The sequence below is a fragment of the Euwallacea similis genome, chromosome 18 (assembly GCF_039881205.1).
Source record: "Euwallacea similis isolate ESF13 chromosome 18, ESF131.1, whole genome shotgun sequence".
NCBI lineage: Eukaryota > Metazoa > Arthropoda > Insecta > Coleoptera > Curculionidae > Euwallacea > Euwallacea similis.
In genome coordinates this window covers 1,545,185-1,571,230 of record NC_089626.1, presented here as the reverse complement: position 1 = coordinate 1,571,230, position 26,046 = coordinate 1,545,185, and the positions used below count along the sequence as shown (strand labels likewise).

The 26,046-nt window shown below is 36.0% G+C and overlaps 4 protein-coding genes across 7 annotated transcripts; all 4 read left to right on the top strand.

Moving 5' to 3' along the window:
* Nucleotides 1-7,812, top strand: LOC136414767 (glutathione-specific gamma-glutamylcyclotransferase 1). The gene is made up of 5 exons (XM_066398952.1): nt 1-435; nt 4,572-4,607; nt 6,159-6,279; nt 6,336-6,544; nt 6,596-7,812. The coding sequence occupies exons 1-5, from the start codon at nt 238-240 to the stop codon at nt 6,794-6,796; spliced, it is 765 nt and encodes a 254-aa protein (XP_066255049.1). The 5' UTR covers nt 1-237; the 3' UTR covers nt 6,797-7,812.
* A 1,788-nt stretch (nt 7,813-9,600) lies between these two features.
* scramb1 (scramblase 1) lies at nt 9,601-14,651 on the top strand. Of its 2 annotated transcripts, XM_066398868.1 has the most exons (7): nt 9,601-9,769; nt 9,851-9,984; nt 10,124-10,342; nt 13,451-13,558; nt 13,614-13,831; nt 14,028-14,354; nt 14,413-14,651. In XM_066398868.1, the coding sequence occupies exons 2-7, from the start codon at nt 9,924-9,926 to the stop codon at nt 14,467-14,469; spliced, it is 990 nt and encodes a 329-aa protein (XP_066254965.1). In that variant the 5' UTR covers nt 9,601-9,769; nt 9,851-9,923; the 3' UTR covers nt 14,470-14,651. The 2 variants fall into 2 exon arrangements, with proteins under 2 accessions (XP_066254965.1, XP_066254966.1); XM_066398869.1 differs by lacking the exons at nt 9,601-9,769; nt 9,851-9,984; nt 10,124-10,342 and adding an exon at nt 12,127-12,759 and having other exon boundaries at nt 14,413-14,638.
* A 2,230-nt stretch (nt 14,652-16,881) lies between these two features.
* Nucleotides 16,882-18,570, top strand: LOC136414678 (uncharacterized). Its single transcript, XM_066398840.1, has 4 exons — nt 16,882-17,014; nt 17,395-17,975; nt 18,030-18,307; nt 18,359-18,570. The coding sequence occupies exons 1-4, from the start codon at nt 16,882-16,884 to the stop codon at nt 18,549-18,551; spliced, it is 1,185 nt and encodes a 394-aa protein (XP_066254937.1). The 3' UTR covers nt 18,552-18,570.
* A 2,123-nt stretch (nt 18,571-20,693) lies between these two features.
* LOC136414700 (uncharacterized) lies at nt 20,694-25,963 on the top strand. Of its 3 annotated transcripts, XM_066398871.1 has the most exons (7): nt 20,694-20,862; nt 22,076-22,280; nt 23,492-23,569; nt 23,689-23,769; nt 24,866-24,948; nt 25,004-25,128; nt 25,674-25,963. In XM_066398871.1, exons 1-7 carry the CDS (start codon nt 20,805-20,807, stop codon nt 25,857-25,859), a joined length of 816 nt encoding a protein of 271 aa, XP_066254968.1. In that variant the 5' UTR covers nt 20,694-20,804; the 3' UTR covers nt 25,860-25,963. The 3 variants fall into 3 exon arrangements, with proteins under 3 accessions (XP_066254968.1, XP_066254970.1, XP_066254969.1); XM_066398872.1 differs by lacking the exon at nt 23,492-23,569 and having other exon boundaries at nt 20,707-20,862; XM_066398873.1 differs by lacking the exons at nt 23,492-23,569; nt 23,689-23,769 and having other exon boundaries at nt 20,701-20,862.
* The last annotated feature ends 83 nt before the right edge of the window (nt 25,964-26,046 follow it).

The following is a 26,046-nucleotide window of genomic DNA, read 5'->3' as shown; positions in this document are numbered from 1 at the left end:
GGAATTCGCCATACTGACCCACTGCTCAGCGCTCTCGTACCTTTCAATCCGTTCATTCAAACTGTCCAATGCCGTACGCAGCACTGGCGGGAGTTACATTTCAATCAGCCGACGGCTTTCGCACTACGAAGTAAAGCGGGGTGAAAGTTGCATCAGCTTCATGGCTACACGATAACTCGTTAACAGTAAACAGTCTCAATATTTGAATTCAAAATTATTTTTCGCGAAAACTTGATCATGGAACGCGTTATCGAACCGGCGGTTTTAGAGGACCGTGTCTCAGATAGTGAAACTAAGGGGCTCTGGGTCTTTGGCTATGGGTCCTTGTGCTGGAAACCCGGTTTCGAGTTTCACAAAGCGGTTCTAGGATCTGTAAATGGGTTTCAGAGGAGGTTTTGGCAAGGGAACGCCACGCACAGAGGAACCACTGATAAGGTATGTTTGTAAATAAGATTTCTTTGAAATGTGGCACCAAAAATACGCTAAAAAAATACATTTTTGGAGGTTTAATTCTCCTTATGGATGTGAGCGCGGTTCACCAAAAGTGATTATTTTATTGTAATTTTTAGCAGTACCGGCCTGGAGGGAGGGGGAGGGGGAGGTGTGGTAGGTTAGGCGATAGCCCAGGGCGGCGCACCTTCCTGGCCCTCGGTTTTTCTTGAGGGTAGGGGAGCGATGCTTAAAAATTGGGCCCAGGAAGCCAGACTTGCTAAGGCCGGCCCTGGGTATATGTATTAATTGTTTCCCCGATACTTTCACTGAATTTGTTCAATTAAACTCTATCTTCTCAGCTTGTGCTGTATGTAATTACAGTTTACTAATCTAATATTGGCACTCCAGTTGTCCCTTTCAAAGTAATTTCTTTCAGCTCCTTTATTAATTGATGCTAGAAGTATTATGCGGTTATGGGTGGCCTAGATAATATAATCTACAAGAGTATTAATTAACACTCAACCTACACGCCGAATAACTCATTATTTCCTATTTTTAAACTGTTTCTGATTAGAGGCGGTATTCTCATTGTCCCCCATTCTTCTTAAGTAAGCCTTAACTTGGGCTTCCGTTTCTAATTTATTCGGCAATAGCATCAGCTAAAATTTCGCAATGAGATATCGTTATTTAACTGAAGATATGGCAAAATGAGACCGGAAAATTGGTGGTTTTGCTCGAAATTGCCATTTCTTTTTTTTTTGTTAAGAAATGTGCATTACATGACGGGACGGTTCCTAGACGAACATTTCTTTTCTTAAAATGAAAATTAGAGTTTTTAAGGTATGAAATCGGTCCTCGACATGGAACTAGCTTAAGCTTAACAAATGAGTGGAAAATGCGATTTTTCCAAATATAAAGATGACGAAGCATTTTTCAAAGTCAAAATATCTCTCTTTGCATTTTTATTCAATACATGTTCATTCATAAAATGCAAAGAAAAGAAAAAAATACATTTGAAAATGTTTTAATAGAAGGGTTGAAGGGAGACGGAAGCGGCATTGCCTCTAATTCAAAGAGGGTTTAAAATGGCCCAGTTGTGACGAAACTCTTTCCATCTTTCCTGAATTTGCTGCAGTCTTTCAGTTATTCTTGTCATGTGTATCTCTCGTTTAATGATCCGCTGGATTGATTGTGTGGGAGGCTTTCGCTGTGCCTTATCTTTGTAATCAGCTTTTTAGATGTTCTCTGAGTATGTGTCAATTTTTATACTGATCACGTTATCTTTATAAGTCAGCGATCAAAAATGTTTAGTTCATGTAGAAATTCCTATTCTTAAATTTCCAACGTGTTTAGTGAATTCCAATTTTTCGGCGAATCGCCCTGTCAATGTCGTTCTTCGGTCTTCTTAGGCGTCTGTTATTACTTATACAGGGTGAAACAAACATACCATATTGGAGGTATTTCAGGGGACAATATTACTGTGCAAAATAATTAAAAAATGCTTATAAACCCATGGTCAAAAACGCGCCATTTTCAATACACAGGGTGGCAAAGTTTCACGTTTTTTTCATGTTCTAACCAAAATGACTATTTTTAAGTAATTCGCAGAGTACTATCGTCCTCTGAAATATGCCCATGATGATATGTTACACCCTGTATATTTTCAACTTAGATTAATTACTGTTATATTGCTAAAAATCGGCAAATCTCAGAAACAGACGTACTCCAGACTGCAATAAATTTGGTAACGAAAACACGGGAGGTTATCAGCTCCATTATCAGGGATTTTAAATTATTTTAACTTAACCACTAGCAGTAAAGCGCACATATCGAACAATAATTTTATACATTTCATGTGATGGTACCCAAAATAGCACCTTTAAAAGTATTAAATTAAACAATAGATTACTTGGGTTCTGTAGCGGTTCGGTATCGACCATCACAAATAAGTTTTAGCTCAAAGCACAGCATGTAAGTTCTTTAAGGCGAAAACGGAACTATATATTCCGGGAAGAAGAACAGTTATAGGTCCTTTTGTTAATTCCGCAAAAAATATCGAGGAACTGCAGCGAAGCAATGAGCAAAGGATTTGATTAAAATCCTTGATTGTGTACCGTTATGGGTTCTGCAAATTTTATCAAAGGTACCGCTTCAGCTTATTGTATACGTTATGCGTTAAAACTAATAAATCTCCCTGGAGAGTGACTTACAGCTAAATAAGGATGCCTTTGGAAGTAAAGTGTAAGGCAAGCCAAGTTATTGTCAAGGACACCTTATTATATTATAGATGATAGAGAGGGCCATTCACCTGGTTTTTAACAGATGAACGTGATATTTACCAAATTGAAGATATATAAAAAATCTCTGTTAATATGATAATAGAGGTAATAATATTAAATTATCCGTTAGCGTGATGTGCAAAATGTGGTCTAAAATTTGCTTAAAAGAGGCACATAACCAGTATGATTTATGGGTATGAATTGAAAGTTGGCACAAATTCAAAGTAAACACAGCCATACTTTCAAGATAAACAACAATGTAATCAAATAAACATTATATTATTATTAAAGTATCCACACAGGTAGTTAATTTCAGGCACAATGAACGTAATAGCAGAGCGATGCCTCTAAATTTTTGGTAATATTGCCAATTTTCCCAACTAGATTCCATCATGTGTGTGCTCGAAATAATAAATCTCAATAGAGTTTGATTTAAAAATAGACCCTACAGGCTCGGCACCTGTAAAAATATAGGGTGCAACATGTCATCATGGAGATATTTCAGGAAGCGATAGTACTCTGTAAAATAATTAAAAAATGCAAATAAACCCATGGCCAAAAATGCATCATTTTCCACATACAGGATGGGAAAGTTTCACATTTTTTAAAGGACATTTTCAAAAGTTTTTTATAATTTTGTTTTAGTTAAGACTTATTTTTAACCTAAACTAAAATTATTCTAAATTAAACAACTGATTAAATGTTACGAATGACTTCAGATAGTCGGTAACTAAGCTGGATCATTTTTTTTCTCACTTCCTCTAGATCCTTAATTTGCATCGATATATATTTATTTTAAAAATTCTACGAAAACGGCGAAAGGAACGAAAATACTGTAATAGACCAAAAAGCTAATGAATTGAAGAAGTAATTTAAATTTAATATCAAAATTCTTATAGAGTGTTCCAAAAAAAGATATAAAGCGGAGAATAGCACATGACCTAAAAAAACTTAACGTTCTGTATATGACTACCGACAATTTTTACATTTTGTTGCAGAGACTCTTAAAGAAAATAAGTGTATGAAACTTCAAAAATTTAACTCAAAGCATATTTAAGAAAAATGCAAAATATGAGAAAACATGAGAAACTTTATCACTCTATATATCGAAAATGGTGCATTTTTGAGCATTTGTTTATTAGCATTTTTTAAAATTATTTTGCAGAGCGCTATTGCCCCTTGAAATATCTCCATGGTGATATGTTACACCTTGTACGTTTAAATTAACTTTTTAGTACTTTTTCTACTAGTTCAAATCAATAAAGGAAAATGTACTTCATTCACTGATACAGAGATTTGCTGAACATTAATAAGGGTTACTAATTAACCTCATATTAAATCAAGATACATTTAAATCAGCAATATTCACATATCGCATGTGGTCTCAAAATTATTATTTTATATTTAAGACCACCCACTACAAGTGATTTCAGAATTTAACAATAATAAGCCAAGATATAATTTAATAATTAAAAAATCACAATGCTATAATATGTGTTTTGAATTACTTATTTTAAAACAGTCAAACACCGAGATTTACATGTCTGTGTATATGCAAATTGAAAAGCAACACATTTGGTCAACTAAGACAGACGAACTTGATGTAAAATATCAAATTATGGGGATACTTTCGAATGGGAATCAAAGATAAATGTACAATGCACAGGCCATGATATGTATATGGGCAAATAGGTCGTAATTACATCCGAAAATGCAAAAAGTTCTCAATGGCATGCTGTTTAAATTAACAAATAAAAGACAAGCTGTTATGGGTTTTCGGAGGTTACTCGTGTGATAAGTTTATTAGTTACCTACTTAAATTTTATGTGCGATATTGTCAATTATTTTTATTTGTTTCAGCCCGGCCGAGTGGCAACCTTGGTAGATGATTCTGAGGTAAGCTCCAAACTTTCATGTTCACACTTTCCTGAATCCACGCATTCAAAAACTAAAGACAGACAAATATGAAATTATCTTTTTACAAACAAATAATGATTTTCGCCTTTGGGAATAATCAATAGCCTGTATCACCGGCTCAAGATTACTTATCTCATTTTCTAGGTCCTGACAAGTTATTGACTTAAGGTATCTCTAGACAGATCGGCGCTCTAGACACTTGTTATTCAATGTCTAGAGATTTAGAATTAAAGATATCTTTTTAAAACTTTTTATTGCATTTCAAACGATAAACAAAATAAACACAATCAACGACCGCCTCAAGATTGACGTTCACAATTGCCAAGATGATTTCTCTGTATCTTATTCCTAACGTTATTTTTATCTATAGTCTAAGATAAGTATTTGACTTCCCACATTTTCTAGATACACTGGCGGTAGCATATACATTGGTACTCATTCTTGAACGCCTAGATAATTTATATATAGATTAATGACAATCGTAAACGTAGATGAGTCAGTGATCATTGATTTGTTTACTAAAATATTGTGCAGGTACGCAGTAGTACCTCTTATTTTACGACAAAAGGGGACGATGTATACGGTGTCGTCACAGATTCCTTTTTAACGAGTACTTGGCAAATGCACAGAGTCGTAATTTGGAATTGACCCAGGCCAATGGCGATTGACGACAATTTAATGTGACGGCATCGTACCCATTTCGACGCGAATTCTTATCTCACATTTAGTATAAAATGAGTCTATAGGCCCTGGTTTAAACGCGCCCATTACACTTAGTTTTCTGGAGTCGTAAAGCAAATTCTTCCCCTCTTTGTTCCCCAAATCTGCCCCTCGTCATCACGTGGGGTGAATAAATGAAAGGTCCTCTCCATACGTACAAGGTGTTCCAAAAAGGTTGTGCCAATCTTAAGGAGGTTATAGGGAACACTGCAGTGGATAATTCTTGCACAGAAACCTCTGGTGAAAAATGGATTGTTTTGGCTCTGAAGCAATTTTTGTCCAAAACTTCTTAATTGGTCCGTTCTTGCTTTCACCTCAGCTAACTGGTAACGTCTACCCAAGTTTTTTGCAAGACATACTTCCTAAGCAATTGGACAATGCACAAGTTCTTACGGGATAGAATGTGGTTCCAACATGACGGTGCTCCTGCAAATTTCGCTCGTACTGTGCGAGATCACCTAAACCAACATTTTTGTGAGCAATGGATCGGAAGAAGTGGACCTATCAGGTGACCTGCGCGAATTCCTAATTTAGTTGGCTTTTTTCCTCTGTGGTTAGATCAAGTAGTTGGTCTCTTGGAGGAATCTCTTGTACCTTTACATAATTTTTTTGCGTTATTTTCGGTAAAAATGAACTAAATGTCGAAGTCTTTTGGTGTCAACGAGCTAACATTACATTTCTCAATAAAAATGATTCTGGAGTCAAAACGGCTCATTTTTAAAAGGGATTTCTGTGCAAAAATTGTTCACCGCAATATCCTCTATATCCTCCTTAACTTAGGCACAACCCTGTGTATGAATTCAATTTCAGGGCAAAGTTTATGGAGTAGCCTTTGCAATAAGTGAAGAAGCGGCCATTCCATATTTGAACCACCGGGAATGTGAACAAGGAGGTTACATTCAAAAGTTTACAGATTTTTACTCATTAGAAGGTTTGTTTACTCTCAACCCAATCACTCAAATCCTCAAAATTTACTTGTTCACGCAGGTGGAACTATTAAGGTACTGGTGTACATGGCGGCTCCCTCAAACATCCACTGGCTTGGTGACAGTAGTCTAGAAGAAATTGCCGACCAAATTGTGACCCGTGAGGGATCTAGTGGGCACAATGTAGAATATCTAATGCGGCTTGCCCAATTCATGAGGCGACACTTTCCTGGCAAGCATGACAGTCATCTTTTTGAAATTGAAGAGAAGGTAAGTTCGACTCAAATCGATCCGTGCCTTAAGTAAAAGAAGGGTTGTTAGGTGCTATCTCTAATACAATCGCGGGAAATTTGCCTGAAATCTCTTATGGGGTCTGGGGAGGGCTGCGTAACGTATATAGTGAGAGCTACCTCTAGGGACTCAAGTCCTAGTCAAGGAAGGCGCAATGGGGAAGCGAGGATCGAGACCTTTGAACATACGGCTAGAGTTCCTGGCAAGAAACTACGTTGCCTTAATATTTGAGTATTATTGAGATGTATATTCTTTGGTTCTTTTAATGGAAATGTGATTCTGATGCATTATACACAAAAATGGATATACATATTTTATTTAAATTGATTCTTCTGTATATAGATTAAGGCTTTTATGTATGTCCTATGGATGTCTTCAGATTTTACTTGTGAGATATAGGCTACGAAGCTCTCCGTGTTGAAAGGGAAAATAGGCAAGGCGGTTTAGTTTTATGGCAGGACTTTAAGAGTCTATAGAACTATCAAAGTTGATATAAAAATTCATATAAACTTAAGTCTGAAAATTATTCATTACCACGATACAGGAAATTGGGGTTTAAATTTTTTAAATATTTTTCGTATATGTCTAAATGTTTTTTAATTATTTGAGAAACAACCATCATCACGTGAATTTTATGTTCACTTAGTTGATTTCTATCGTTCTATATAATTTTGATATAAATTGTTTGTATTAATTTTCAAAGGCTCTGTCGACTGCTAAAACTCTGCTATTAAAAATTGTTGAGCAAGAAATTTAGAGAAATTTATGGTGTTTATGTTATTTAACCACTGATAAACATTTGCATACAACAAAGACAGTACGAAACCAATTCAATAGGCATAAGTACGTTATATTGGAACCAGTATTTTCCCCTTTTATGGAACGCTTGTCTTGCTAATTGTGGGTTATAATTAATAAAGTAAATATGAAGAAAGTAATTGAACGTCATAATGTTGACTGTTATGTATCCAACAGAAAGGTCCCAATATAATGTTCTCTGGCCTAAAAGCATCGCAATACTCTGATTTTTATTTATTATAGTGTGATTGAGCGTAAAAAATGTTAGAGGAGGAATGTGTAATAATTCTAGGAAGTGAAATATAATGTAAACTACTTGTGATAACAATTTTATATGACGAGATTAAAATAGTGACCTAATTTTAAAACAATATGTAGTTACTACACCCTTATGTTTTCATTGTTCCTGTTATAAAGAAAGTTATTTTTAATTAAAATTGTGTATGTATTAAATTTTTTATTTTTTATTTCTACAAAGTAGACAGAAATATTGTCTGCAAGAACTTTGAGTCAAGTAAAATAGCTACCTATACCCAGTATAAAATAACTGCCAAAAATATTAAAAACGCCAGACGCCAGACAAACAATATGGATCAAAAGTTATAAATAACCCCGAGCACTTTTTATCTTATTTGCTTTTCCATCATTTTATTGTTAGTACATACGCTCGTATAATTTAAAATTTTGTGAATTTATCCACATTTGGGGACCTCGACCCCAATCCGAAAAATCCTCGATCCTGGATTTGTGCCTAAAATGACTTTGTGTATTTTCGTTTTTAGATAGTGCTGGAGATCAGTGGCAAGGACCTGGATGCCTAAATTCTTTAAGCTATTGAAAATATCGCGCAATTATTAATGAATAATGTTACCTTTAAAAAAATTTGCTCAGTATTTCATATATTATTACCGACCTTATGAAGGGGCGAAATTGGGCAGAGGACTTTCCTGGTGGGTGGACTTTTTTGAAAATAGGTGGGCGATGAATAAAAATTTCGCTCAGGGCGCCAGAAATGCTGAGGCCGGTCCTGTTGCATATAACATACGTTTAAGTGTTTGTCCCGTGTAAGAGGATCAAAAGCAATATTTCGTTGTCAGTAAAGTATGTATAGCCATGGATTCGTGGCAAAAGGAAAACGTGTAATTTTGGACACATGATAAAAGGACGTATATGATGCTGGGAAGAATGAGGCGAGTCGCTAAAAACACTTTCGACTTGTGATTTCAGCTGAAAATGCATTATCACTTAAGAATCGAGCTCCTTCGGTATACAGAAAATCCTAATTGTGATTAATACATGACAAAACATGGATCCAGATCCGTAATCTACCGATATCACCGAATCACCATAAATATCTGTTTTAGAGTGGCAAAAAGGAAGAATTTTATAACCGCAACATACGCTCGTTTCACCTACTAAATAAGTTATGACTGTAATAGTTTGCAACTAAAGAGTTAAATAACCTGCGTTCTTAATATAAATAAACTGATGTTTTACCATTTAGACGTGTTGTCTCTATGCTATTTCGGTTTAAAGCCAAATTCTGTTTTATCCAACGTTATTTTTAGTAAAAATATATTTTTGGAATCATCGGAGATACCCTTTTACACTTGACAATTTGGCGAACATATATACATGTGTTAAGTAACAAATAAGATATAGATACAAGTTTTTATAGAAACTAACCATTTTTCTTACAATCTGATCTTAGATTATCATTGAGGATGCAAAACAGACACTTTTGGCTAATTTAATTCACTTCATACTTGAAACAGAATGTTCTTATAAACGACCCAAGTACCTACATCCAGTCTAGCTGGACACATTGTGTTTATACAGGACCTGTGAAATAGTTTTGTGAAAAAAGTTTCAATCTTGTATTTTAATAACAAACCGCTAGCGCATATACATTCATGTAACATTTTTTCCTTAAAATCTCCTAATTTTTAATTTCAATCGAATTCTCGTTCTCGGACTTTTCGTATGTGAGCATATTATTGGGGTGCTTACAATTATCCCTCTATTTTATTAAAGTAAAGCAGCTAAAGATTATTCATAGAAGTTTGATAATACAGAAAATAAAGGCTGGTGGTTTGCGACTTATGAATGATGGGCAATAATTTTCCTGTTCCATTGTTCTTAAAGCGATCTTAGTACAGTTTTCCGAATACACTTTCCCTAATGACCTTCCGTCACTTGTCCTTATGACAGTGACGCCTCTGTCAAATAATCCTGTCTCATCTGGGAAATAAAACAAACAAGTCTAGATTCATGGAATTTTTAGACTAATTTTATTTATATCTCGAATTAGATTTTAGAGCTAAATATTCTGTTTGAGGTTGAGTTATGCAAGAGAGGTCAATCCACACATAAATTTAGAGTTTTGGTAAGCCTAGAGCTACCAAAGTACGTGCAGCTAATTTATATAAAGCTGACTAACAATTGAGTATGTTCCTAAATACAGCAATGACTAATATTGCTTTTTAGCACTTTATTGACGAAGTACTGCTAGTTTCAATTTGTAGTATTAGCGTTTGTGAAGTTTTCTCTAGCGTGAATAATGTCTTATCCATACACACCTCCTCAAGGCCAACAAGGAACGTATCCTACTCCATATAACAGTAAGTATCTAACCAATACATTAGTTTTGGAGGAAAACTGCTTCTAATGCATGTTAATTGCTGCTAATAAACCATCTTAGTTGATACAATGATGTATGAGCTTAAGAGAAAGTTGCAATATTCACTCATGCACTTATAGCACCATATCCACCTCCTCCAAACCCAGGGTATGTAACCCCCAATGCACCTGGTTATGGCCCACCTCCGAACTATGGGCCAGGATCTGGGTATTCTCTACCGCAAGGCGGACATTATCCTCCGGGCCCTTATGGTTCTCCACCTTATGGAGGTCCCTCACCTACTGGACCTATTATTAACCAACCTGGAATGGGTCCTAGCGGCCCGGGAGTCATCCCTAGTAAGTTATTTGGGCTAAAATGATAATCTATTTAGTGCCAATTACTGATTTCAAATATGTGTGAGAATTAGAAATCCTTGATAGTAAATTCCTAAATGAATTTCTAAAGTACATGCCAGTAATATTTACCAAGATGAGAATAATATTTAAACTTATCTTGTTAAAAACAATACCTTATATGCTTAAACAATAAAATATACGTGTTTAAGCTGAAATAACTGAATGTATCTAAAACTGATGCTTTTAGCACAATCAACAGTGTTCTCTAGCTGGATGTTTCAAATAATTGAGTTTGATAGCTTTTAAACTCCAATTTTCATTTAGTTCAAAGGTTATTAGGTAAACAACCGGCAATTAAGCCTCTAGTTCAGTGCATCCTGTGTTTGGATGGTGAAGTGCTGATAGGTAGACTTTTCATTCATCCTATATTGGTACTATTGGGTCTGTCTGATGAATTTTTTGGGAGTATCAAGGTGAAAAGGACAGTTGAACCTGCAGATATTTTAATACCTTAAAATATGCTATAAGGGTGCTAAACTCAGGCATTATTCAAATTAATTGGCAATTGTACTGATTTGTCTTGTATCAGAGCAGCAGCTTTATTTTTATTTTCATTTGTGCTGTATGGTGATTTATACATATACCTAATATTACTAGGAATATGTTTGAAATGTGAGTTTAAAATAGGTAATACATAAAAACATTTTTACAAAGATCAAGCAGTCTAATAAAAGCCAAATGTTCCTAATTACATGTTAAAAATTCCTAGTGAAAGAAAGATGAAATGGTTCATGAATATGCGTACTGTGTGGTGATGGTGAAGGAACAATAACATTTATTGTTTACTTAAACAAGACCTCTTAAAAATGCTTACTAAAGATAAACGCTATGAGATTAAACTCTCAGAGAGACAAATGTTAATTAATTTTGTAGATTTGACTGCGTTCAGTATTGAGTATGCATTAAATTTGGATCAAATTTTATAAAAGTCTAGTTAATTTAAAGTCAGTTGAAGATTATTTTATTTTATTTAAACTACTTGTCAAAGGAACTTTTAGGTTCAGGTTAGGTTCAAACAAGGGTCAAGTTTTACATATTTAGGAAATTTTAGTTCAATCCTAAATATTGGTGTCACTATTTTATAATTATGTTACAACAGTAGAACTATCTATCAACTGGTAATTTAAAATATTTTTGTCTATATAGGAACAATTCATTAAAATCAAAAGAAATTCAAAAGATTTTTTAAGAAATTTTCTAAAATTTATACAAAATTGCACATAGTGACATAACTGACTTCCTTAGGAAGTTGATTCTGTTGCTGCTCGATGGGATAGCAGTCTCGGGCCTATTGATGATAAATCTAATCTCATCTAATCAGTTGCACTTAATTCGGATTGGACGGATTTGCCAAGTTATGCTTCATGAGCGCCAAAGCCTCATTCCCACCACACATGCACATTGTATAAATACAGTAGAGTTTCCAGTGTCCAGTTGTAGCTGCCGCTTCAGTTAACGTGGAGAGACACGGTCAATCGTTTTATCCAGGATATCCAAGTTTTAAGACATTTATCAAGGCCCCTAAATAGTTCCATTATCAAGAGATTTATGGTTGAAATGTTTGGCGTTTTTGAGATCAGTGCCCTCATGCAATACTACAATTTTGATAGCAATTACATTTGATTTTCTAACCGAGATAACGAGTGTAGTTAGATATTTTAATGAGCCGCAGTGATTTGACTTTACACAATTTCCATAATTGTCCTTAACCGCAAAACGTTTATTAAACTGGTTTGTATCTTGTAGACGGAAACTATCACAATAACAAAGTTATCACTCATATTTTTCAGCATAATTCTTATATTATCAAAACCGTAAGGCCGTGATAAGACAATTTAACTGCTACGAAAATACCTTGTTTGGACTTAATTAATTATGAAGTTTCCAACAAAGATGAACAAGTATTGATAGTCAATACCAACGATAAGAACCCAGTAAAAAGTATCATTAAAATGTCAATAACGTGCGGTTATCAGCATTTTTTTAATTTCTACTATAAGCTCCTTAGTACCTCCCTCCACAGCACGATAATACATAGGCCATCACCCTGTATCTTCAGTAGCGTCGTTAGCGAATAAAAATGGAGATTTTTCAATTTCCGACAATTATGTTCAAGAAAATAAGAATGAGTTCAAACCTGATAAAGACAGTTGATGTGTTGACATAGTGATATAAACATTGGAAGACGCTGCATTGTGTTTAGTGACAGTTAGATGCAATATGCCGGACATAAGAGAGCGGTTTCGATTTAATTTAAGAACTTCAGTGTTTATTTGCAAAATTCGGAAGTTTTTTAAAATCAAAAAGTCGCCCAAAAAGAAGGGGTATATTAAGTTTTTGACTGATGAGGAGCAGAGGTTTGTATTTTTTAAAATCGTGTTGGTTTTTAGATTATTTGGTTCAGAAATTGAAGTAAATAGAGAGAGTAAATAAGCGAATGTTAATTCCAGGTCTATTGTGTACTTAACACAACATGGCAATGAAGTTTATTAACTCTGTTTGTCCAGATGATTGTTCTAATAAGGAAATGCAAAATATGGCCAATTTTCTTATTAAGCTAGCTAAATATGTGTCGATTTATAGGACGAGCTAGAGTCAAAAAGTATTGCAATAGGCGTTTTTGTTCATGGCGCTTGAGTGAAACGTTGCTAGTAAAATAGACTACATATTATAAGGCAAAAAGTAACCTTCAGTGATATATGCTTCGAAAATTCGACAAATTGCCATCAAAAATGTTTGTATAGAATTCTGACTGCACTTTGTTCTTTAAACGCACATATAGAGGGGTGAATTAAAATTTATTTAAAAACACCTTAATTTTAAAATGTAATATCACAAAACTTCTTTCAAGTTGTTTACTATTAGTTGATTTATTTGTGGAATTGAATAGGAAATGAAAAGAATTCAATTGAAACTCAATATTGTTTTTACATGTATAAATAATATTGAGGTTTTGTATTATATGATCTTATTAGATTACTCATTAGTTCACGGAAAATTACCCTTAGTGCGTTGGTTAAAACGCTGCTTATTTGAGATTTTTTCAAGGTGGATGGATGAATTTACCTCAAGGAATTCCCAATTGTCCACCAGGATTGGAATACCTTACTATGATTGACCAGTTGCTAGTACACCAAAAAGTTGAAATTTTAGAGGGTATGTTCAGGCGCCACATTTCCGATTGCATTCTGAAACTCCTATTAATTTCTAGCCCTCACTGGATTCGAAAGCAAGAACAAATTCACAGTCAAAAACAGCCTGGGCCAAAAAGTTTACTATGCCGTAGAGGACTCCGATTGCCTAACAAGGAACTGTTGCGGCCCTCTTAGGCCATTTGATATGAAAATACTGGATAATTTTAAAAATGAAGTTATTCATCTGAATCGACCTCTTGCATGTGATAGTTGTTGTTTTCCTTGTTGCCTTCAGGTAATATATAATATTTAAGGCTCAATAGCGTGAAATGTAAACAGAATTGCTGCATCTACTAAAAGATACATTATTGAATTACAATTTACAATTACTCAAAAAAAATAGGTAGTTACATGAATAATTAATTATTGTAATTTATGCAGTTAAATTTTTGTATTTGGCTATATTTTAAATTTGTCAAATTTTCGCACAGAGTATGGAAGTATCCTCTCCTCCCGGTACACCAGTAGGTACAGTGGAACAAGAATGGAGCATTTTCTGTCCATCCTTCGCAGTTAAAAATGCCAGTGGTGATATTGTGTTGAGGATCGAGGGTCCCTTCTGCACTATGAGTATTTGCGGGGATGTGGAGTTTAAAATTATGTCTAGTGACGGGAACGTGCAAGTGGGCAAGATCTCAAAACAATGGTCCGGCTTAATTCGAGAGATGTTCACTGACACTGACTATTTTGGTATTACCTTTCCTATGGATTTGGATGTGAGGATGAAGGCTGTTATGTTGGGTGCATGTTTTTTAATTGTGAGTATTTGATTGGCTTTATTTAAAGTCGATATTAATCATGTTTTGTCGTTTTCAGGATGCAATGTTCTTTGAAAAAGCCAAAGGGGCACAAGAAAATGCCACTATGTTGTAATTTAAGGTTTTTCGCATTCATATTTGAATGCAATTTTCCTACAGTGTATCAGGGTTAAGGACTTACCACCCTTTTAAAATCTTTATTTCCTGACCGATTCTATCGTTTTTTTTGTTAATTAGATATTTAAAATGCGCATTTGTCTAGTGGATACGATTACTTTACCCATAGTCATGGTCAAATGCGTGCATATTTATATATAAAATTATTATTAGGGTTTTTTTTAGAATAAAGATGAAGGCACACCTGTATAGCAGAAAAATGAAAATCGGTACAGGTGGGCTTTAGGTCATTCTAATTGAGAATCTACTTTCATCTTTAATCTAAAAAAAGCCCTAATAGTACTTATTGAAATTTGGTACCATAAAAATGCACGCAGTTAGCGATGACTATGAGTAAAGAGTCATCGTACCCACTAGACAAATGTGTATTTTGAATATCTAATTAACAAAAAAAAACGTCAAAATCGGCCAAGAAATAAATATCTTACAAGTGTGGTAAGTGCTTAACCCGGACACACTGTATATTGTATTCTGTTCAGTTACTTTTGTTAGTTTTTTTTCTCAGGCTATTTTGCAACATCTACAGACAATATTTATTGTACATCACTTTCCTCATACGTTTTTACCATTGATATTCTATATTCATACGTTTGTATATAATTTTTTATCAGTACTGATTTACTTGCTATTTAAACGATTACTTCGCTCATGACTTCTACCAACACAGTTACCAGGTTTTTGTATATCCATTAACTTGGATATTTTTAGGATTTCGGTGCATTTGAAGGTGTTTTTAAGTTTTTTTAATTGTGTGATTTCTGGTACTCTGAAGTAGACTTATTGAGTAAATCCGCTTTTGCCAAAGTATTATATAAATAGAAGAGAGTCAAAGTTACACAATGTTGAAGATTAAAAATATAAACTAATATTAAATAGCTTGAACAATGTGCCTCGAATATACCTTCCTTATTACTCAAGACTTGAAAAAGCGCTTAGAAACTTTAAAGATTGATATTTAAACATAGATGTATGTTATATAATGATATAGCTTTTTACGTGTTATATTCGAATACTTTAGTCATAAGTATTTTTTTTATTTCGGTAAAAGTATTTTAAGCATGAAGTTGTTTTATTTCACATAACTATTTACTATATTAAAATTGGTATTAATAGAGTTGCCAAAGTAGATATTAAAAATTACAAATTACCGTTTAGGTAGAGCTTCGCAAGACCGAGACTGGCGTATTTCTGCCTCTCTTGGTTTTATATATCGACACCGAAAGAGGTAATCTCGGTACTAGCCTCACAGAAGTAACTACAGACTCTCGGTATTGGTATGGGTCTCGAATATGATTCACCTTTAAAATAGTATTTCTTGTTACGCTAGGGCCTTCTCTCTTGAGAGTAAGAGTCACACCATATTAATAAGAGATCAGAAATCTGTAAATAAATTTACTATACAAACGTCAATTACCATTCTTTATTAAAAGCTGGCTCAACTTATCTTGACTGAGAAATGAGTTTAGACATCGTTATCAAACCATTTTTCGCCAATTTTTTCTCCAGCCCCACATTTTTCTGGAGATTCTATGATAAAAACGGAAAACTTTCTTTAAATGTATTTAAGTAATCCACACATCGAAGGCATGAACTTTTACCATTTTTAAGTCGACAGATTTTAAAGAAAATTATTTATTCAACTCAAATAAAGAATTGTTAGGATAGCGTAACAGCAGGGAAGATCAATTTTCTGTGGTTCAATATTGCATCAACAATACACCCAGCAAATTGACTTTCTTATTATCTTTTCGTAAGTGGTTTTTAGTTATTAATTTGAGACGAACAAATTACTATCCTCAATTTTTCTTCATATCTCTCAACTTGGAAGGCTCTTAGGTCACCAAATTGTTGAGATAAACTTAAAATTCTCAGATAGTAAGGCGGGTATGAAAAGAGCACTCGCACTCCAGAAGATTTCTTATTCTGCTCCTGTTCAATATGCTTCACAAATATGCTGCAATTTGGCTTCAAATTATATTAAAATATATTTCGTTGATGGAAGCAGTCTTAGTGTTTTTTATTGTTCCCGAGATCTCAATCGCAATCCTCGAATTTGGAACACTGTAGTACTTACGTGAGAGCTGTATCACAATCATGCCTTCTATCAAACAACCCAATATACGTTGTCACGCAAAACATTTTTCAATAAACTCATTTGTACAGAAAAAAAACTCATCAAAAGGATCTACCTAACTAATCTCTAAGGCCGCAAGGCTTCGCCGGTCATTATAGTGCGGTTAGATGAAATTCCTACTGGTCAATTTAAACAAAAAGTTCCAAGTGATTATTATTTAAAGCCTTGAATCATCCGAAGATCAGTATAATATAAAAAAAATCTTAATCTCAGGAAATGTCATGCACGCCATCACAATCTTTATGGATTGCAAATATTTTTGTCAAATTAGTTTCTTCTAAGAGTCCGACATGTGCAGTCATGGACTATGGGTTAATAGTGTTGTGCGCATTTTTGGCCTTAGCTAAATGTAAGTAATTCCATTATGCTGCCTTTCTAAATTTAAATCTTGTAATGAACCGATTTTCCGCGCTTTTATCGCGAAAAAAGCGCCGAACAAAAAGTAATTTGTGTAATTTTCATGAAGGTTCGTTTATAAACTTTAGTAAAGGTAAATGAAGAAAGTTAAGAGTTAGAAAATAGGAACAAAAGTCGATACAATGGAAATTTAAATTAGTAGCTTATGAATATTTATGAGGAGACTCTCTTTTGCTCAAGTAATCATGTTTGAAAATGAACTAAGGTGAACATTCGTCAAAGAAACGAAAATGTTTTTTTTTATTTCTGTTTAAAAATAATTTTTTGATTGTTCTCGACTCTTGCTTACCACAAATGCATGTTAACTTTCAGCTGAAGAAGTTCCAACTTCAGGAAAACTCGACTTCGGGCCCGATGCAGAAATAAAAAATGACCGAACTGTAACCCTTCATTTACCATCAGTTTCAACACAGACTAACAACGGAGGTTTCCCCTCTAACATCACCAGCAGCGTTACTTGTGGATCTAACGGTTGCAACACCACTAACTCTAATAACTCCATTGAAACCCAGATTTTGGTTCATGTGAGAACCAAAGTTAACCTGGACAAAATTCTGGATCAAAAAACAGTCGAAAATTCTTCAGGCGTTCCAGTTTTGGCTGGTTATGAAGGATCTAGGCCCGAGGATGTTCAGATTAGGGAAAATTCTTTGCCCGTCCCGACTTCAGATCCAAAGGGGAATTTTTACTACAAACCTAGTTATAATGAAAGGAATTACCCTCTTTCACCAGAACTACCTCAATATGGCCCTTCGAGCTTTTCCTCTGATGGCAGAGACTATTCTTTTAGGTCACATTATCCTTCAGAACCACCTCCCTACGTGTCAAGCCAGAGACCTCCTATCGATCGATTCTACGGACCTTCTACACCTTATGAGCCTATCAGGCCTTTTGTATGCCTTTCTTGCTATTAACAGTTAAAATAACTTATTAGATACAATTTATAGAACTATAATCTTAATTCAGTGGTATCAGTTACCCCTCCAAGCTTAAGTAGAAGAGCTTACGAAAATGGTCCAAGGAGTAACGGGGTTGAGCAGCGAATGCCATACTTTGAGCACACTTACAACAAGCACCATTTTAGTGAGGAGGCTCCCCCGCATACAATTTGGCTTGGAAATGAGAATACTCGAAATCCTGTGGAATTTAGGAACATACCTCGAGATCAACTTCTCTTTAATGGATTTGGAAGTCGGAAGTTTGGAGGCGAGGGCAGTAATTTCAGGTGAGTTTTCTCAAATGAAGATAAGTACATTGCAATCTTAGTTGATTGCAGCCCTTCACCGTTGGAGCTGCGCTTCTACGAACCTCCCTATCGTCGCAGGAACCATGGTACCGAGTGCTCCTGCAGAGAACAGCGTTCAACTGCCTCAAATCTTTATGCAGCAGCCTCTAATAACTATCCAAAATTCTTTTACAAGAAACCTGAGACGTCACTCATCGATGATAAGTTGGCACCTCTAAAATAGCAGCTATGTAATGATAAGCTCAATATATGTGCGGGTTTTGCAGAAAGTTTCTCCTCATTATCTCTTAACATTTTGGTTGGTTAGTCGGGCCTCAATCACGTATAACATGCCCAATTAATTGCTAACGTTTACACAAAACTATTGGAACAAAGAATTAATTGGATTCTGGCTCGATAAATACAGATGTTAATTAATTATTATTTGTGGATGCTGTTTTTTCCTAAACTCGCAAAAGTTTCGAAGTTAAATTGAAAATTAGGAGGATTTCCGTTGTTTGGGCTTACCGACGGTGCGAATCATAAGCTGAAACAGCGCATGTGTGATTAGCGCGCCGGCACACAATAGGTCTCAACGCACTAGCACGAATTTATTCGACCTAACCGCCTGCACAAACGACTATTTCTAAGGCGAACGCTGTGGTTTGAATCTGCAATGCAGGAAACGATCAAAAAGCACTGAAAGCAGCCCTGCAAGCGCTATTTAAATATCAAATTGAAACAATCCTACCTAGCCAGCCCCACAAGAAAGTTACATCTGTTATTAAATTGTTTTCTGGAGCAGCTTAATTTCAATCTTACCGTTTATTACACAGGAAAATCATTTGCGAATCCCTTCGAGCGATGCCGCATTTGACATTTTTCCTTTCGACGGATATCAATTGTTCGTTGTTTAATTGCGAATTTCAGCCGGAAAATAAACAGAGAAAACGGGATTTTCCCATTTGAAAATTGTTTTAGAGACTAGCCGCAGTAAGGTAATTATTTAAGCAAAATTTGCTTAGCGATGGGTTTTGGCATTTTATCTATGAAGAGCTGAAGATTTTGCTGAGAGAAGTTTATGTGAACAAATAAATAAAAGTAATTGGCCTGCGTTGGGTCTGACCTTGATAACCTAATTGTATTTTTATGCAGGTTTATCCTTTTTATTTTGATGTGTGAAATCTAAACACTCAATGGGCGTACTTTTCCCAGGTGCTGCCTTAAATATTTTCAACATCCTTCTTCCTCGCAGACTCGAAAAACCCACTTTTTCAGGTGAGTAATTGTTTTATAAGCTCATATAAAACAATTAAAAAGTCATAATAAAAATAATTTTAGACTGGCGGCCACTTAGCGATGAGTATTTATTCCTCAAAATCGTGATGCAAAAAACCCTCGGACAGTACATTCTCCACCAGTGGTGGCAAGGTGAACAATTAATATTTCATTGAAAGAAGAAATATAATTAAATAAACCTCTAAGAGATTATACATGTTTGTCATATTATCTCGCGGAAGAATCTACATGTTAGGAGGTCTGAGTCTTATATGACCACGTTAATCACGTAGACACTGGCGCACGCATGAACGAAACCATATTGGGCTGGACACCTAAATCATGCAATTTTTAGCACAATGTACTAAACGACTTTGTAAGATTAAAAATTAATTTTCTTTTATTTCGCAGTGTCTTTACTGAAGCTATCGCTCTACGTAGTTGCTGTTTACGTCACCTCAGGGCCGTTCAGGTTACTAAAGAAAGTTCAGGCAATCTGAGGTCACTCGGGTTGCTCAGACGAACTAATTGACCTCAATTCAGCTTATATCGTTCAGGTTACTCAGCTCGTATTAAAAATTCCTGTAGCAAAATATTTACGGCGAAAAAGTTCGTTTCCCAGCAATCCCGAAAACATTCTTTACTGGGCACTGCCCTATAAACCTTGTCTTCCCGCTCTATTAATTAAATCTTGAAGCTTTTATTACAAATGGCTTCTTTTCTTGTCGTTCTGAGTAGTATTTTGGTTGCGAAAGACATCTCTGCTAATTACTAATGTTCCGGTTCGTCATCTAACAGAGAAAACATCAGTCGACTAATAGGATGTTTGAAGCTAAATTTAGTTAAACTGTTTACCTACGTGAACGAAAAAGTTGTTTTTAAAGGAAACCATCCTAGATTAAGAGCTTTCTTGAAGTTTCCTCTCCACTACGTCTAAAAGTCGGTGTTGTCATCCGCTAATGAAACCTTCACTTCAAACAGGTTTCTCACATGGAGGGGACTTACAGGACAACTAATTTTCTGATGCTTCGAAAATTTGTGATATGTGGTTGGGTCGGTTCTTCGAAAGTAAAAACATATTAACGGTCCCCCCTCTTTGCTGTATGTGGGAAAAGAATCAAACACACACTACGCCACTGTTAAATAAACATACCTGCATAAGAGTTGCCGGCTTTGGCATTATCGAATCATTTCTACAGTTTTTGTTGTGCTGATTACTATGATTTTTTTGTTTGTGTTTGTGTTTGCATTTTGCGATGCCAAACCTGGTTATTCTGGTAAATTTTAATTAGGATAATTGATTATTGCTGGTGTTCAGATGCATCCTCGTTGGTCTACTCTTTCTTCGATAAGCGAGGCCAAGGTTCTCGACACGTACCGAAGTGTATGGAAAAAAATATTCATATTGTTGTAACTTGGGATTAGCCTTTTCAATGTTAATGGCGTGGGTTGGACACACGGTCAAGGATGCTTTGAACATATTCCCTCAGGGCGGCCACTCAATTTCTGCTAAAATCTTCGTTTCCTTGGATTTAATTACTACCGCAGAGCTTTACCAAGAAACGGTTAAATTGTTTAGGTTGTTAGGAAAATGAGTTAGCACGAACGATCGTCACGATATTTTTATACGTACATCGTATAGTATAATAAATCTTAATTATCCCGCAAAATCAATTTCCTGCAGAGATTTTTTCATTGTACGGAAGATACTTTAAACCATGCTTGTTACGATAATCTCTAACGTACAACCATCATTAAGGCGTATAATTACCTGGACATATATTTTAATTCTTTACTCTTATCGACTGATGCATTAGAGCCCTTGCTACTAATGCACTCAATATTTCTCCGGACCAGGCACGTCGAGGTAACTTTCGGTTCAAACTTCCTGCGAAGATTAAAATCGCCCACAACATTGCCGTCTTCAAAGCACGTTAATACCCACCCAGGCGAACCTTTCATAGATTGATGAGGGCACGTTAATTTGGGGCAGTTTCAGCCAGGCACCTACTTAATATTCGGAATAATACTGTAAGGGCAGATGTGGCCTTCCAGCTGAAGGATTATATTTTTATTGGTACAAAACTCACTAAAGCAGGCTCAAAAATTAGTTATTTTCCTAGATTCCAGACCTCATGACACGCAGAGAACGCGCGTTCAATGCTGGTATTAGACTGTGGGTCGGGAAGTGCTCGCATATTAGTTAAATAGCATGAATTTCAGCTTAATATTCACAATAGGGTGGAACATAGTATAATGGCGCAAGTTCACCGCTGGTCAGGACCCGCCATCGGCGTCTGCGCAGACTCGGTTAACTAGAAGCATCACTATATATGTATGTAAGAGTATTTTTATCACAGAATGAGAGCTGTGGAATGAAAATACTTCATTGAATGTCCGTCCTTGAGAATGAATACTTAATTATTTATTCAAATTTCATGGTAAAATCGCTGTATTATAATAAGCAGGTTATTTTCCTATTGTTCGCAGAATCATCATATTCCGGAAATGATATAGGCAAAGGAACAACATCTACAGGAACTGGGGGGAACTCGTACGGCTACGCCGGGAGTTTTTCTGGAGCTGGTGGCCTGCCTCCAGGAAATATTGCCTCCTTTGCACCTTTTATTCCGCAATTTGACTTCTCCTCGTTTTTCGAGCAGTTGAACAGGCAACATCACGAATTCATTCGACAGTAAGAATTTAGATTTAGCAGCAGGGATAATGTTCCTTGGGTGCCTTTTCGCTTTTTTTTCTCGGAAACTGGATATCTGGCTACTAGGCTTTATGCATAAGGATAGCAGCTGGAGAAGTGTCGGGCCGCGTTTAACACCAGCTGCGAAAGTGGATTTAATTAGACGCCTTTTTAGGAATTGGAAAATTAAAAGCTTATGTCGCCCTCGGGCATATCAATCAGAAATCCCTTTTTTCCAGGGAATTTCCAATCGCGATAGGTCAAGAGGGGTTTAAAAAGACCCTGCTCTATAAATATACGAAACTTTTAAATGATTCTTTTTGTTCATTCAGTTGTCTAGAGCACTTAAAACTTCAAGGCAGGTATACTTAGTTCAGCTCCCGAGCAGAATTCTTTCTCTAGAGGGTGACAAACAGATTTTATAGGTTCTGGAAATTCCCCGCTAACAAGGAAAATAAAGCTTAAGTAATCTCAACTGGTCTGAGTTTCGAGTTTGTTCTTCGGTATTTCTTGTTTGTATACGTTCACGTGTTGAAATAATGTCGCACACCTTGTTAAGAAAAGTTTTTGGGTTAAATTACACTTTCTACTTAAGTTTAACTCTTACTGCTCAGTTTAACTTTCTAAATGCACGTACTCATTTTTCCTCATATCAGCTCTATTCTTATACAACTAACTCTCGTTTAACAAACATCGCCAAACAGGCAAATAGGTGCGCACGTCAATAGGCGGAATGTGCGAGCCAGGAGCTGGAATGAAAAGATCCAGCACTGAAAAGATTTACGTGTTAGGTGTAAAATTTTATTGCACATTAACAGGTAAATTCTATATCATTCCGAGCTCTTTTCGTTTGCACAGAACTTTTGACTACGAAAACATGCAAATGTGTTGCAAGAAGATGGGCCCCCACGCTGAAATCGCACAGTATACACGGAATTTAAGAGCCCATGGGATATGGTGGTCTATGAGTTTATCTTCAGAGTTTTGCTGCAATAAGACAGTTTTCGACAAAATAAAACACTGGTTTAAGTAATCATTGACTATCGAGTTACGGAAACCATTGCGAACTGCTTTGGAATTGTTTTAAATAAATTTTTAAACAAATGGCGTTGACCTGGCATGTCGCGGTTAAAACAGCATGTGGACACAATAAAACCTTCAAATCCACTAATTCCTTGATAATTTTCCATAAAAAGCTAGTTGTTCTTCAGTGGTGGTGGAGGTTTTACCTATTCCTATGCCTCATCTAGTCTTGGAGCAAGCGCAAATGCGCAGGCCTCATACATTCAGTAAGTACTAAGGCTTTTCTAGAAATTATGTCGTAAATAACATTCCTCGCTGTATAAACAACATTGTTTCTAACGTCAGTTGTATGTATTAGTTTGCTAGAATGTGCCTATTATTTAAGGTTGCAAACTCTTGCGCAAGCACCTTCAAATGCTGTGTCAGCCACGGGAGCCAGTGCAGTTCCAGGAACAGCTGCAGATAGGTAAGCGAAGTGTGAACTTAAAATAACATTTTGACGGGAAATATAATGTGCGTGTGCGCGTAAACGGAGCGGGGCACTAGGAGCGAGTATGGAGGTTGGTATGTATTAATAGGAAATAAACTAGTTCAAGTTTATTCGCGGGTTTATAGCAGGGAGTCTGTATTTAAGTTGGTTTGGAACGATCCACTTCGATGCTGCAATCATTTTACGTTTTATGCATTTGAGGTGAATTGTTAATTCTTCTTTTTTTTAATTTTTGGGGGGCGTTATTTCCAAAAATTAAAAAAAAGCAGAATTTTTGAAATTCCCTAATTTAATCGTGCAAAGCATTTGATTTACCTTATGCCCCCTCACTTCGTGCGGCAAGAATATTTTAGCTCTATTCAACCGGTTTCGCATAAACTGGGACCCCCCCCCCCCCCCCCCCCCCCCAGTTTGGATCCCTCGAATTATAAATTCGTACCGTCGGAAGCCCACGCAAAACACAAATCAATAACAACATAAATGTAAAGTTTGTTCAAGTTTGTGCAAGAATCAAATTTACCTTTTGCTATTTTGTTGTTAGTGAATCAATGATCATAATTTGTGCGCAATAGCGCCGAACCGATATTGTTTGCGTGGTTTGCAGTAATGATTGCATTCTGAATACATGCCGTTTGTCAACTTATCCCATCGGACTTTCAAAGCAAACGACAAATGCAAAAATTCATTTCCATTCCATAATTGAATCCATAGCAGGGAATAAAAGATTCCTTTTTGAGATTAGTTGGTTTAAATTTATATTTAATGGTACCCGAGTGCAGTTTCTTATGATACAACCCACAGAATAATATACAGTTACATATTTGGGCTGGTCATGGTTGACAAGACAAGCTCGTCATCTTTCGGTATTATATTAAAATTACTCCATTAATTCGATCACAAAGCGGCGCATATTCGACGTCTCTGACCCACATACAACATGCTCTTGATGACTCAGCTCATTTACGGTTACCCGACATTGCCAAATACCTCAACCTTTAAAACTTCTTTCTCGATATTAAAATGTTGAAGAAAATATTACAGAACTCTCTTCTCAACGTCGACTTCTTTGCAGTCATGGTGCTGGAGGTTATGGAGGAGGATTTGGGTTAGGAAATAGAGGAGGGTTTGTTGGAGGCTACGGAGGAGGCTTCACTGGTACGAATGAGTTTTCAAGAGATATTGCGTTCGATCATGGAGTCTTCTTGTGCAGGTCCTGATGGGAATAGTTTCTCATTCTCCGGGCCTTTAGGAGAGGGCACTGGGGCAGCTTTAGCAAGTGGCTCCATAGGACCTGGAGGGGGTCATCAGATGGTTGCAGTGTTTCCTGAAAATCCGGCAAGTTATCCCTTAGATAAAGAGACATTTAAATATTAATTGAACCGTATTTTAAGCCCCAGCTCTTCGCAATTAAAACTTTAATTAGATTTACATTTCCAAGAAACAAGATCAGGCTTTGTCTGTTAGTTTTTGATCACGAACGCAAAAGCAATAATTCCTGAATTGATTTTAAAGAACAATGGGGCGTAAGCTGAAAAAAAATCGAGCGCATTTTCCTTGCAGGTAGTGCCTCTTTTCATTATAGTTAAACGGTCTAAGCGCAAATTAGGGCCCAATAAATGGCGAATAAATCAGAAAGGTTAATTACTTTAGGGCCCTTGCAAGCTCAGAGAAATCCGCGATAAGTGCTTATGCAAATCTCTACTTCTTCTTAAGAACGCCCTTTCAAAGGTAATAATAGGGAAATGAGTGCGAAGCAGAAGTATCGAGTGACCAGCAAAGACACTTGCATCACTTCGGCTTACACAGTACTGAGTGCTAGATGAAGCTATCATCAACGAAGAGGGAGGGATTTCAGCGCATGAATTTCTTTTTCGTTTTAGAATGCTCCCAACGTAAACACCAGATTTGGAGGCCCTTTGGGGGGAGAAGAAGGATTTAAGAGTGTGGTTTCTTCAAGCCAGAGTGTGAGCACTAACATTGACGGAAAGCCCCAAACCTTCAGGGAGGCTTCCACCACCATCAACGACAATGGGAAAATCACCACCTACACTGCTCATAATCCATAGTATTAAAGATATATATAATAAGAGTTGTTTTGCAACGATTTTTTGTTAAAGATTTTACTTAACTGCGTCGAGGGGGCTATAGAAATAAATAACTAAAATAGGAAGTTACGAGTTGTCTTAGTGTATTTGTCGCACAAAACTCGATTTTTATCGTTTTAAACTGGGTCGTCATCGCAAATTCCGTCTT

Bases quoted from the DNA above. Each gene is read 5' to 3' on its own strand.
- LOC136414767 (XM_066398952.1), top strand. From the start codon at position 238: ATGGAACGCGTTATCGAACCGGCGGTTTTAGAGGACCGTGTCTCAGAT. The intron at 436-4,571 runs GTATGTTTGTAA...TATTTGTTTCAG, and splicing joins ACAGAGGAACCACTGATAAG to CCCGGCCGAGTGGCAACCTT. The intron at 4,608-6,158 runs GTAAGCTCCAAA...ATTCAATTTCAG, and splicing joins CCTTGGTAGATGATTCTGAG to GGCAAAGTTTATGGAGTAGC.
- scramb1 (XM_066398868.1), top strand. From the start codon at position 9,924: ATGTCTTATCCATACACACCTCCTCAAGGCCAACAAGGAACGTATCCT. The intron at 13,832-14,027 runs GTAATATATAAT...ATTTTCGCACAG, and splicing joins GTTTTCCTTGTTGCCTTCAG to AGTATGGAAGTATCCTCTCC. The intron at 14,355-14,412 runs GTGAGTATTTGA...TGTCGTTTTCAG, and splicing joins TGGGTGCATGTTTTTTAATT to GATGCAATGTTCTTTGAAAA.
- LOC136414678 (XM_066398840.1), top strand. From the start codon at position 16,882: ATGTCATGCACGCCATCACAATCTTTATGGATTGCAAATATTTTTGTC. The intron at 17,015-17,394 runs GTAAGTAATTCC...GTTAACTTTCAG, and splicing joins ATTTTTGGCCTTAGCTAAAT to CTGAAGAAGTTCCAACTTCA. The intron at 18,308-18,358 runs GTGAGTTTTCTC...AGTTGATTGCAG, and splicing joins GGCGAGGGCAGTAATTTCAG to CCCTTCACCGTTGGAGCTGC.
- LOC136414700 (XM_066398871.1), top strand. From the start codon at position 20,805: ATGATTTTTTTGTTTGTGTTTGTGTTTGCATTTTGCGATGCCAAACCT. The intron at 22,281-23,491 runs GTAAGAATTTAG...GTTGTTCTTCAG, and splicing joins CATCACGAATTCATTCGACA to TGGTGGTGGAGGTTTTACCT. The intron at 24,949-25,003 runs GTACGAATGAGT...CTTCTTGTGCAG, and splicing joins CTACGGAGGAGGCTTCACTG to GTCCTGATGGGAATAGTTTC.